At 41.5% G+C, this 13,846-nt stretch overlaps 1 protein-coding gene across 6 annotated transcripts in view; it reads right to left on the bottom strand.

The window, feature by feature from the left end:
• The window catches only part of DNAH11 (dynein axonemal heavy chain 11), a 296,073-nt gene that overhangs the window by 254,453 nt on the left and 27,774 nt on the right, over positions 1 to 13,846 (bottom strand). For all 6 annotated transcript variants that reach the window (XM_030550733.1, XM_030550734.1, XM_030550737.1 and 3 more), the window contains exons 6-7: positions 6,413 to 6,624; positions 1,375 to 1,608 (exon numbers count right to left, since the gene is read on the bottom strand). In XM_030550733.1, coding sequence (XP_030406593.1) covers positions 1,375 to 1,608; positions 6,413 to 6,624 — 446 coding nt within the window. The remainder of the gene's footprint in view (positions 1 to 1,374; positions 1,609 to 6,412; positions 6,625 to 13,846) is intronic.

Genomic DNA, 13,846 nt, shown 5'->3' with positions numbered 1-13,846 from the left:
CTCCTGGGGAAGCCTCCCTACAACAGGTGGCCAGACTCTCCTGTTCCATCTCACCGGCCATCTGGACTTTCCTCTTTGGCTCCCCTCTGAGGCTGACATACCTGTGTCCCCCGAAAGGGAATGTGACCCTGATCCAGTTGTGGGCTCACAGCTACCAGCTATGACAGACCCTTCATTAGCCAGAAAAATCCCACTCCCCCTGCTTTCACTCAGGTTGAGCTTGCTTCCAGCTACAGAGTCCTTGGGGTCTGTTCCCACCGCAGCAGTTACCAGGACCCAAACTTCCACCTGCAGGATACATGTCTTTGCGCACCTCTCTTTCCTTCTTGCAATTTGCAACCTGTGCAGTTCCAGCTTCTTCTGAGCTTCACTCTCACCTATTCTGCTTACTTTTCTGTCCCTATTCCCTTCCGGACTCAGAGGTAGTTTCAGCAGATCAGGCGACAGTCCCAAGGGGGACGGGGGGTCTCTATGACTGAACCCATCACACAAACTTCCAACTCTTTTCAGGAAGAAAAGAAAACTTGTTTGTCCGGCTGTACCGAAAGGACAGGAGACGCTTGATATGGATTAATGAGGCCACAACTTTATTACTAGAGATGTCTGGGACTACCTGGCAGATAGAAGTGTACAGTGCAGCAGGCAACTCCATGTTCATTCAAATAACCCAGGACTTCCACCAACCCCCTTCATTTTCCATCAAGGTCCCCCAGACAACCCATGGCTTGGACTTTACCATTAACCCCCCGACCCCCTTGTAGGAGGGTTAAGGTGGGGTATAAGAAACAGGGCTTGGAGGAGCCCTGAACCCCCCCACCACATTTCGTTCCTTTAAACAGCACCTCCTTTTTAAGTCTTTTACCAGGCCATTTATCTGGTCACTGGATGCCTTCCCAATGGATTACTTGCACTGGACATCCCCCTCACACTTCCCACTGTGGGGAAGGCAGAAAAAAAATCCACTCCACCTAGGCCAATCTGGTGGTGAGAGAAAAATTCCTTCCGAGCCCCCCTAAAGCACAATGCCAACAGCAGGTCCTGACCAAACCTGATATTCGTCACCTCCAGAGGAGGGAGAAAGGATGGGTGCTACCTTGCCTGCTGCCTGGAGAAAGGGCTTCCAATGCCTGGGCTTGCACCTTTTAAACTTTTTTCCCTACATTCTCAGGTGATGAGTCAGTGTGACCAAGCTGACCCCCATCCACCTTTTTGCTGCAGTTTCTGAATTCCAACCCCATACCACTCAAAGCATTGCTACCTTCCTCCAGCAAGCCTGGACAATGTCCCCTGCACTTCAGATGTGGTGCAGGCATTCTCAGATAATCTACACTGCTTGGAAAATGGATAAATATAATTGCAAATTGTAAATAATACCTCAATTTTCACTAAGCGGTTGAGAAATAGGTCAAATCTGGCAAACACCATATTAGATTGGAAATCCCATGGTTTAAATTCCTTGCTATTGGTGAAGTAACTTGCCAACTTTTCTCTGTGGCTAAAGAAGAAATTCTTAAAGCTCCTTAAGGTATTTACAGCTATTTGCACATGTTCCAATGTTTCTTCAATTTCTCCTTTCAAAAGATCTTCTGGTGAGAGGTATGATCTAGCCTAGAATTAAAAAAAAGATAGAGGAAGACCAAAAGAAATCACTGCTTTCAAAGCTAGCCATGACTTCAGTCAAAAAGACACTTCTTACTCTCTATGCAAGGCCTAACAGTTAAATTAATTATAATATTTATATATTAATATACTAATAATTTAAAATTGTTAGGCCTAAAAATTCTAGCTTGTCAATTTTCCCAAGTTACATTTAAGATTATTTAAACAAAAACACATATAAAAAATAATCAATATTTGCTGCAGCATATCATGTCATCAGAACGTCAAATTTGTCACGTAAGTCATGGAATCAAGCCAGCCCTGGCGTGCTATCTTCGTGCACAGTGACAGTGCAGTGGTTCGTTCATAGTGGCGGAAAAAAACACTTGGGGAAGTAATACTTGGGGAAAATATTACTTAATGTTAGAGACAGATTTCTCTGTGTATTGATAAATTCCTATCTTAGCTCTCTAATCTTTATTACACACACAGTTAGAACTGCCAGCCTCAGACTGGTATGACTTTATTTTGTACACTACTGAAGCTTTTCAAAAAGAGGGCTCATTCATGGACTCTTTAGCTATTCAAAATGAAAACCAGAAATACCTATGTCACAGTAATTGTTTTATTATAGGCGGAGCTGGCAGCACCACCACCGAGTGTTGCCCAACACTTTCCATAATTAGACCCTGCTACTTATAACTTTACAAAAACTTTAATTGTTCAAGGTGAAGCTTTCCATATCAGGCTCAGACTGAATGTTTATTCATTTATTCAAGTTCTGCAAAAATGAGTCGATTCTAAATGTGAAATAAAGACATTGTTTTGTTCATGTTAAAAAATTCTTACAAGTGATTCATTGAGATGCTCTACACTTCTGTTCTTTATAGCAGGGATCAGAAATTTGGCAATGGAAGTCACTAAGTTGTCTTTTGTTTTCTCACTGAAAATGCAGCCAAATCTGACCAAATTATATATCTTGGAAAATTGCCATTTGCACATGCTCAGTAGAGCCTTGTTACAGGGTAGAAGCAAAATTCTCTCAACCTTTCACCTTTGGAGAAGGAGGAAGTATCCTGACTCAAATGCAGAGGGGTTAGAAGCAGAGCAGCAGGGTCAGGAAAAGGGATAAGAGAAGGGAGAACAGGAATAGGCTGGGGGGACAGGAGCAGAGAGAGAAAAGGACAGGCTGGGCGTGGGGGGAGCAGAAGGGTCTAATCACTAGAGAATACTCCCCTGAAGACTAAATTGAGCCTGGAACATTTCCATTCCAAAGTTTCAACTGTGCACAAAATAGTTAATGACCATGTAATTAAAGGGTGTATCATAAACACACAAAGGTTGCACAAGCAACCTTAGTTCCAATACAGTATTTCCTAACTTTTGAATGCTTGACTTTGCAACCTTAGCATTCTAACATCGTTTTTGTAATAACTTTGCATATAGACTCTGGATAGAATTACAGAGGTTTCAAGATAGTAGTTCTCTAGCTATAGAGATTTTTAAATAAGTAAAGTAAATCATGTAATTACCTATAGTTGAACTTTTCTTTAACAGGAAAAATTGCAAAGCAAAAAAACTCTTTGGAAATTGCTTTCTATTTCACAAAGAATCTAAGAAAGAATTTAACAAAATTGTAGCCTAATGCAAAGATTGCTTATCTATTTTGCTCATTACAATAGTGACCTGGACTAAGCCTTTACCAGTGGGATCTCTATTACATTTAAAGTTAGTCAAAATTCCCCACTGAAATGAATCAGAGTTTTGTCTGAGTATTAAATATTAGATTAGGCTTTTTTTTTTTTAAACCACACAAATTTAACTGTTTTTTTCAACAAAGCATAGCTAAGTTTAACTCTTACCAATGGCATTCCTGTATATAACTATTTATCCTCATTGTCTATTTTCATATTAAGTACTTTTCTCTGGTGAACCATTCAGTACAACCAATTTAATCAAGACCTCACTAGGCAGATAACCTCAAGAGAATATATTTGCTTTTATTTAACTGTGTATGGTTACATTCAAAGCCCCTGAAAAAGTATTTAATCATGAGCATTACTCTACTAAAACTGGTATGGTACAATTAAATAACAACACAGTAAATATCTTATTACTGACTCCTTTAATGGCTAAAGCAGTGCATGAAATAACTAGATAAAAACATTTTAAATACAGAGATAGAAGCCTATTTTGACTTTCAGTTGACTTGAGTAATATAGAATCAGTGCATGGTAAAAATATCTACCTTTTGTGTAAGCAAATACACTGTTAAAATAAATAAAATAACATTAATAAATAATAATAATTTGTATTTCAATAGCTCCTTCCATCAGATTATTTCAGTGCTTCACAAGCATTAATGAATTAAGTCTCAACTCCCTGTGAGGTATACAAGTATTAGTATCTCTATTTTACAGATAATAAAACTGAAGCAGAGAGTGGTCAATGAAGCAGAGAGTGGTCAATGAAGCAGCTCGACATCACAAATTGAGTCAGTGACAGAGTTTGGAAATAATCCTGATATCTGGACACCCAATCTTGTATTATAAAAACTAGATGAGACTGCTGTAGAACAGTACCAGGAGACAGAGTGGTCTCTCAGTTAAACAGCAGACTGGGTTCTACTCTCAAAAAGCAATCCGATACTTAAACAGATCCACAGACCTACCACTAACCCATAAGTTTCAGTACCATTTTGGGCACTCAGTTTCCACAACAGTAAAATAGGGATGACAACAACAACTGAGGTGTTGCGAAAATGATGCAGCTGACATCTGTAAAGATGAACCAACACTCTTGGATGAAAATTCTCTGTTTATATAGAAAAGTAAAGCATTATTGTTTTCGCCTGGTCAGGCTTATTCAAATTTGACGCAAACTTGTAATTAATGGTTGTTACACCAGATCTAAGAACTGAATTTGTTAAATTAGTATACTTCATATGAGAAGTTACCTACACAACAGACTGGGAAAATTCCAGCTCTGTTGCCATCTCGCTTTTATTTTTCCTCACTCTCTCACCACTCCTCTCATATAAACAGATAAAGCATTATAGTCCCACCCCTAGTTATTTTTCATTATTTAACTTCAACACTCTCCACGCCTAACTTTGCAGCCAATGCAGAAGTGGCCATACATTCTTTGAGGTTTCCTTTCAAGTCAGTCAGCATCACTTCTAACTGGTTCTAAGTGTAGCTGCCCATTTTGTTAGAAATCAGAATTAAGAAGTAAAACAGAATCACACGTACATCATTAACACTAGTCTACTAACAGTTTCCCTTTTTAAATAGGATCTGTCTTCTGTGTTTGGAGCATTCATAGATACTGTGGTTTCTGTGGCCTCTGCTTTTAGCATTTTTTTTTAATTTAAAAAACCATGTTGGTAGCAATAGTAAGACTAGATTAATTACTCTGCAAATACAAAATAAAAAAAGGAAGAATGTAGTAACAGTCACTACAGGAAATCTAGAGCACTCAGGAAAGCTTCAATGGAAACGTTAATATTTAAACTTTGTAACTCAACCTTCCAAAATCCAGCATAAACGTAGTAGCATGGAAGGAGATGGCATGGAAAAATGAAAGCATAACAAAATGGGGACAAACCACTGAAAACTTAATCTATAAATAAAAATAGACACGGAAGGCTCAGTTGTATACTGGCACAGCAACCACTGTTGTTACCCTCTGTCACGCTGGTACCACATCTTGCATTCACAAAAATAACTATATATTTTCTTCTGGGGCACAGGTGCTCACACCATTTTTTTCTGAGAAAAGCTAAGCATCACTGCAATTCCACTGTAAACATGAAATGCAAATATAACAGCAGCAACAGTACATTTGGTCCTCCCAGAGCTGTCTCCTAGTGGTCCTGCTCCCTGTTCAGCAATAACTCTGACAAGTCTCTGTCTTTATGGCATAAATCAGGAGTAAATGTCTAGTGTGAAAGGAGAATCAGTTCCTTCATTTTTCATTCCCTGGCCAGCAGGAGATTTGAATGCTGTGGCAGCTGTGCACACATGCTCTGAAGTAGGGTAGGGAGTGTCAGTTTCTCTTGTGCTTCTCAAAGGTGACTTTTTTGGCCAATTAACAAATGCTATTGACTGTTTTTGAAGGGAGTCCTATATTTGCTTGGCCAGAAGAACAGTGTCCGCCATACTGGACCTCAAGAAATGGCTACATTTAAATGCTACCACTATGAACACGTCTTAGCGCCACTAAGATATGTTGGGCTAGGAGAGATGTTTGGAAGGAAAAAGTGGGAAAGGCTCAGTATGTGTTACATTATTGGGACTTTCCCTGCTAAATAGGGAGAGTTTATTGATTGTGGGAGTATATAAAATGCAGCATTTCAAAGTCACTCACTGACAATTTGCTTGCCAATTCCATATTTTCTTGATTTGAATAGCTCTTATCACAAGTATGCAATTTGATAAAGCAAATAGTTTTCATTATGCCTGCTAAGAAAAGAGAGATTGGATTTGCCTGGCAACAGAAGAAATAACTTGCCGAGCACTGCATGATTTTTGAAGAATACTTTTTCTTCTTTATGCAAAGAGATTATTGCATTTTTTAACAAAGAACTTGCGAAACGGCAGCACGGATAGTTCTAATTATTTAGCCGTGCTGCAGGTTTAGTAGTGAAATGGTAATTTGAGATTTCTGCAGAAACATGATTCATCTTCTAATTGTGCTATTTATTAGAAAAACTAACAGGCTAAATTCATATTCTTTTGTTATTAGCATACCATTTATTGGCTGGCCCTTATTTACTAGGTACATATAGTTTATGATTTATATTGTGAGCTACCTGGTCAATGAACAGATTGCAGAACTCTTGCAATAGAACTATTATTCGTGCAGGCACACTGTAAAACTGGGAGTGACTCCAGATCAGGCAGATGGTGTGAAACAAAGGGGGAATTAAAGAATGGATCTTGGGGAATTCTGTCTCCTGAAGAAACTGAATGTGTCTTCTCAGTGGTCTCAGGTACAGTTCAATATCTTGCGCTTCCATAAGTGCTGTAAAAAGAAAATGATAAAACCTCAGATATGATTGTTTCTAAATCAGCTTGTTTACACTGCGGAATGAAAAATTATTCTAGTCTAAAAGGAAAATATTTTCAGTGCAATAACTGTAAAAATTAGAAGGCTTATCAGTGTCAATGGCAGAGAGTGTAACTTTGTGAATTTAATCAATTTTATTTTATTCCCCATAGATATAAAATGACAACAGTCCTTACCCAGGGAGAAATATATGTAGGTTTCTGGGGCATGAGACAGTATTGTGGTGAAGGCCCAGAAACTCGACCACGCAGCACAAGGCTCAGACAACTCCCTGTTCACCAGTTCTACTGCTGGGAGTTAGGGATCTGTGCATCACAACTCTTTCTTTTCTGTCTGTTTGTTCCCCCGCCTCAGCCAACCAGCTTGGAGTGATGCAGAAGTTACTGCGGACCTACATTTAAAGTAATAGGTATATGCAATTCCAGCATGAGGGACAAGTCAGAGGCCTGTAGTCTTTTTAAAAAGCTGTGTTTGCTGGAGAAGCAGCATGTTTCCAAACCATGCTCACTGTCAAAGAGCAGTGTGTTTGTGTGTTCCTGTCTCTATCAGCAGAGTCAGATAGTTAAGAAAGAAGTCTCCCTTCCTATTCCCTTTGCATTAAGGTATCAAGGGACACAACATGCCACGGCAACATCATTCCCATGAGCCCAACTGGCAGGATCTGTGACTATCTTTGAAAAGGGAGCAAGCTTTGGCAGTCCCATAAGCAGTCCTTTAACATAGGAAAAGGCCTTTGTGACCATGTACTCCAGAGGTCTGTAAATCCTCAATGGGATAACAACTGCTGAGGATATTTTCACCAGAGTAGAGCCCATTGTGTGACACACTACGTGATGGAGTAGGAGCTGCTCTGTAATAATGTAAGAATACTGAATGTTGAACTAGTTATTGGGATGGTGTATGAATATATTGGGTTAATGTAACAAGGGGCTGTGAGGAAGGTAAGCCACTTCATCCAAATGTTTGAAGGATGTTTTGAGACAATGCCATGATAGGAAAAGGCCTGCACACACTGAAGGCCAAAAGGACTACAGCAGTTTAGAAAAGGGACTCTTAAGAGATGGGGGAAGCGTACAGGGGAGCCAGCCTAAAGATGCCATGTTGACACTTCATGCTTGAAGTGTAAATTCCAGCGTGAGGAGACATACCCACACTAGCTCTGATAGAGCCAGTTCACAAAAGAGCTGCCCCAAATACATACCCATCCAAGATGCTATAATGTTCTCAGGGCAGCTAGTCCCTCCCATCACTCATGCCAGCACAGCTACGCTCTATTTTCACTGCGCTAGCTCAACAATGCGAGTGGGGATACATCTCCTCAAGCTGGAATTTACACCTTCAACTGGAAGAGTAGATATACCCTACATACCGCTCAGGTTTCTGAAGAGGTTAGGCCTGCCTAAGTTACCATCAGGGCTCAAAAGACTTCAGGTAAGATAGACGTGCATGTCGTCTGTTGGTTATTTTAAAATAGTTTTTCTCTGACACTTTGTTCCAACTGTTAAAATAAATACTGTAGGAAGGCTGTCATACTATATTCACCACTGGTCACAGACGCCCAAAGGATTGTATACCACAGATGCATGTGACAGAACTCAGTTCTGGGTAAATGCCACAGGCACCAACTTTCCAATGTGCCAGGAGGTGCTCGACCCCTGGCTCTGTCCCAGGCCCTGCCCCCACCCCACCTAAGTACCCACCGCCTCTTCCCATCCCATTCCACCACCACCCTGAGCGCACCATGTCCTTGCTCCTCCCTATTTCCCCCAGAGCCTCCTGCACAGGAGGCACTGGGGAAGGAAGGAGAGGCTGATAGGGGGCTGCCAGTGGGTGCTTAGCACTCACCATTTTTTCCCCATGGGTGCTCCAGCCCCAGAACACCCATGGAACTGGCACCTATGTAAGTGCTATTGTTAGAGTCATAAAAAGCAAAGAGGAACAAACCTACCACCATCACACAACATCTCCATGTTAGTAGTGAAAAGGGAAGCTAAAGTAGATAAAAATGCAAAATTGGAGCTCAAGTTCTTGTAAAAAAGTGAAACCCAAAGACAAATACAGCCCAAAGGAGTGGTCCTCCAATGGGGTCCTCTTCCAGGCCAGAGTCACAAACATTAGCTCAGGATGCTGCACCTCAACACTGAAGGAATCTCAGCAGCCAAGAGGGACATCCTCCTTCAGTCAGCCCTAGAGCTTGAAGCACATTACCTTGCTTCAGGGAACACACTCTACCATTGACATTCAACTGATCAATTCCAAGCTTTGCTGCTGTGTCTCAGTTTCATCATAGGCAATACAGGATGGCATCCTAAATCAGAGAAGATATCCAATCAACTCCTGTCTCATCAGGTACAAATGATGTCATAGAAAGGCAGGCTATAAAAATGAAGGACCTACTCTTTTATTCTTCTTCTTCGATTTGCATCTGTCAGCTCAACAGCGATGACAGGGCCAACTGAAGTCTGTCGACCACTTTCTATCTGGCACAAGCTACACAGCTTTGTTCTTCTTTAAACCTTGTTGTTCTGTCATTCTCAACTGTGTTATCTATCCAACACATCCTTGATCTTCCTCTATTTCCAATTCCTTGCACTCTGGTATGTATCGCCATGTATGGTATCCTTTCCAGGTGCTTTCTTGATATATATCCAAACCATCACAGCAGTCTTTCTTGAATCTTCTGTAACAGTGTTATTTCTTGCCCTGGCTACTTTCTTATCTCTCTTCATTTTTTATCTCCTGCGGTCTTCAAACTCTCAGTATTCCCCTCAGTCAGTTCAAGTCTGCAGTCAAAACTTTTCATTCATAGGCCTTCCTCATACTCCAGCATTCCTCCCCGTACAGCAGTATCAGCATGACAGTTCTCTCATAAATGCCAATTTTTGTTTTTATAAGAATGTCTTTAGCCTTCCAGATCTTGAAGTCTTCTGAATGCAGTAGTATCTGGTCCAATTCTTATGTCATCTTCACAATTCCCATTCTTAGATACTTCAAGGTACACAAATTTTTCTACTCTGTTCTAGTTCTTTGTCTCTGAGTTTGATCTTTACCTCTTCTCATGTCTTCCATTTGCCATAATTTTTGTCTTCTCCATGCTGATCTTCAATCCAAATTTTCTGCTTTCCCAGTCGACAGTTATGTGTCTGTAAACCCTCCTTGGCCAATGCACTCAGGTCAATATTGTCTGCAAATCTAAGGTTTTGTGGGGTCCTACCACATAACATGATTCCTCCCATTTCATCTCTCAGTGATACAGGCGTTATTGCTTCTAGTACCAAGTTGAACAAATTTGGCATCAGGGTCCATCCGTGTCTCACTTCTACAGTCATCCTGAACCATTCCATCAGCTTCTTGCCTACTCTTACCACACTCATTGATCTGCTGTAGATGTTTTCTATCCACTTGATTCATTTGTTAGGCATGCCATACATTCTCATAACTTGCCATATCCCTTTCTGTGAAATGCTATCAAAAGCCTGATTGAAGTCTATAAAATTGTTGTAACCTATTTGATAATGTTCTATAAACTTCTCCGGTATCTGCCTGATCACAAATAACTGATCTATTTTACTTCATCCTAGTCTAAATCTGGCCTGCTCCTGTGCAAGTGCTGTTTCCACATACCTCTTCATTCGCCTCTGCAAAGTGTTGGTGAATGCTTTTACCAACGCACATAATAAGCTGATTCATCTGAGTTCTTGCATTCACTCTTCTCTCCTTTTTCATAGATCAGTATGATCACTTTCTTGCCTTCACTCAATACTTGCTCATTTGTAAATCTTGTTAAATAGCTCCTTCATTACCTTTATATGTTTTCCTCGCCTGCTTACCTCAGCTCTGTGATTTTGTCTGGCGTGTATTTCTTTTTCAAACTTTCTATCAAGATATTTACTTTTTCTAAAAATTATGGCATCTGCTCTCCCTCATTTGTGCTAAGAAGCTTCTCCAGGACCATTTCATCTACAGTGTTTGGTACACTGGATAGCTCTTCAAAATACTATTTCCAGCGCTTACTGTTTGCTTGTTCATCAATTATTTGTTCACACTTGTCTTTCACCAACAACATCTTGTCAACATCTACAAACCCCCATTTGCCAATAGGCCAACTTCTGTCTTGCGCTTCTTCTCAAGACCTTCAGTCTAATGTGGTGATTTTAACTCACATCATCCCCTCTCGGGATACTTTGATGATGCGGACAGAGTAAGGCTAGAGGAGTGGACACCAATAGTTGACCTGCATCTTCTATACAATCCTAAGCAGCCACCCACTTTCCAAAGCTAGAGATGGACCTCAGATTCTTCTCCTGACCTCACCTTTTCTACAACTGAACACAGAGCATGAAGTGCTTGATATGTTTCCTGATCCCAGCACTAGCTATGGGCATGCAAATTCCAACTACAAGCAACCTCCAAAATTTTGATGGAATTTCTGAAAAGCAAGGTGGAATCTGTTCCAATCTGAGTTTGAATCTTTTGTGGGTAAAGACTCAGAATCAGATGTGTCAGACAACATCAGTGCCATCTATCAAACATTCTGTGATAAAATTCTGGATGCTACAAAGAAATCTATATCTCTGGAATTTCATCAACAATTCATTCCTGGCTGGTCATCCGATGCAACCAGACTCCTATCAGGAATTTAAATCTGCCAAGAATGAACAGGAAGTATTTGATAAAAATAGAGACTTTTTCAGCTTCTAGATCAAACCAGGCAAGAACGATGGAAAGAAATTTATAAATTGAATTTCTCACATTTTAGTCAAAGTCTGGCAAACTCTTAAAAGGCTGAGCTGAGATTTTAGTCTAGGCAAGAGGAAATACCAAATCAAAGCAAACTTCATCACATCTCAGCTGGTGGCCAATGGCAGTGCTCCAAATTGAGACGAAGCTTTCAGCCATACAGTTAACATGGTGATTGGTGAGAGATAGAGACTCAGGATGTAGACATGAGTCTGATGATTCCTTTCACTGATCAAGAGCTTGACACATACATCAATTGCAGCCTAACAAGGCTCCCGGTCTATATAATATCCATAGAAAATCTGTCACTCATTTTGGACCAATCAATCACTAAAAGGGGTTACTTACATTTGCAGCAGGGCTTCTTCTCCACCTTGGTGGGTCCCGTGCTACCCTTTTGGTGGTGGGTCAGGATAGCGTCTCGACTCTCAGCATTTCCACCTTCTGTTTATAGTGGGTGGGGAAATTCTGTCTCCAAGCAGCCTTCCCATTTCTGGGCCTGCTAGACCCTCACTGCTTCACTAGGGCTTCTGGCCTCCTCAATGGACATTCAGTGAGTGGAAAAACGGGGTGGAGGGAGGCTGGTCCTGCCCTCTACTCCAGGCCCCAACCCAGGGACCCTACAAGTAGCAGCCTCACCCTGCCAGTTCCCGGGAAAGCTGCTAGCTTCCCTGGGTTACTTCCCCACACCTCTTGGCTTATTGTCCCCACTCTGCTTGGGCAAGGTTCCTCCTGATCCTCCTGCCGGTGGAGGGAGAGCCCCTAGTCTTTGGTGAAGCCCTTCCGGGTGTGGCAGCACCATACCAAATGCACGGCTCAGGCTATCCTCTTCTGGCAGGGTCCTTTTCTTCACATCTTTGAACCTGGAAGGGTCCTTAGCTCCTGTTTAAGGTAGGATTTCTCCTGAATCTCTATAACTGTGGGTTCTCCCCGATCCTTGTCAGCTTCTGCACTGCTCAGCTCTCCTACAGCTTGCCTCCATTTTCACAACTCCTATCACCCACACTGACTGGCTGGGTGTTGGGGGCGGGGTAAGGCTTTTAACCCATTACAGTAAGTTTTTAATTGGCTCCAGGTGTCCTAATTAACCTGGAGTAACCCCTGCTCAGTTACCAGGGGAAGAGGGACTTGCTTATCCTGACGCTAATATACCTTGCTTCCAGCACTCTTCTGTAGCCATCTGGCCTGACCCTGTCACACATTGTGCAGTAATTGGAGTTCTTCAGGATGTTCTGTCGTTATGGGTGCTCCACATGAGGACACGCACACTCCTGTGCACACTCAAGCTGAGATTTTTTTCTGCTAATCATGCCCGTGGGTCCATGCCTGCTCCATATGCCTGCTTGTGCTCCAATATGAGGGCATATAGTGAGGAGCAGACCTACACCACTCCTGTTCCTTCTCAAACTCAGAACATGGTAAAACTTCAAAGCAAAGGGGAAAGGAAAGCAAATAGTGGAGCACCCATAGGGACAAAACATCTTGAGGAACTACAGTTACAATGCAAGTTAAGTAACCAGTCCTTTGAGTTATTGCTCCAATGGGTGCTCCACATGAGCAGATTCCCAAGCAGTTCCTTAATGTGATGGTCTCAAGTTGCAGTGGGGGAGGTTTAGGTTGGATATTAGGAGAAACTTTTTCACTAGGAGGGTGGTGAAGCCCTGGAATGGGTTACCTAGGGAGGTAGTGGAATCTCCTTCCTTAGAGGTTTTTAAGGTCAGGCTTGACGAAGCCCTGGCTGGGATGATTTAGTTGGGGATTGGTCCTACTTTGAGCAGGGGGTTGGACTACATGACCTCCTGAGGTCCCTTCCAACCCTGATATTCTATGATTCTATGTGGAGAAGGGTGCCGAGGAAGTGGATCCACTACAGAGTTTAGAACAGTTTCAAAGACTGCCAAGTATCAGAGGGGTAGCCATGTTAGTCTGTATCCACAAAAACAAACTAGAAGTCTGGTGGCACCTTAAAGACTAAACAGATTTATTTGGGCATAAGCTTTCGTGGGTAAAAAACTCCACTTCTTCAGATGCATGGAGTGAAAAATTACAGATATAGGCATAAATATACTGACACATGACGAGTAGGGAGTTACCTTACAAGTGGAGAACCAGTGTTGACAAGGCCAATTCAGTCAGGGTAGAGGTGGTTCACTCCCAATAATTGATGAGGAGGTGTCAATACCAAGAGCGGGAAAACTGCTTTTGTAGTGAGCCAGCCACTCCTAGTCCCTATTCAAGCTCAAATTAATGATGTTAAATTTGCAAATGAATTGTAGCTCTGCAGTTTCTCTTTGAAGTCTGTTTTTGAAGCTTTTTTGTTGAAGGATGATTACTTTTAAATCTGTTATTGAATGTCCAGGTAGATTGAAGGGTTCTCCTACTGGCTTTTGTATGTGACCATTCCTGATGTCTGATTTGTGTCCATTTTATTCTTTTA

Source organism: Gopherus evgoodei, chromosome 2, assembly GCF_007399415.2.
Source record: "Gopherus evgoodei ecotype Sinaloan lineage chromosome 2, rGopEvg1_v1.p, whole genome shotgun sequence".
Lineage (NCBI taxonomy): Eukaryota > Metazoa > Chordata > Testudines > Testudinidae > Gopherus > Gopherus evgoodei.
Note: the sequence above shows the minus strand (reverse complement) of the source record. Positions and strands in the feature narration are given on the sequence as shown.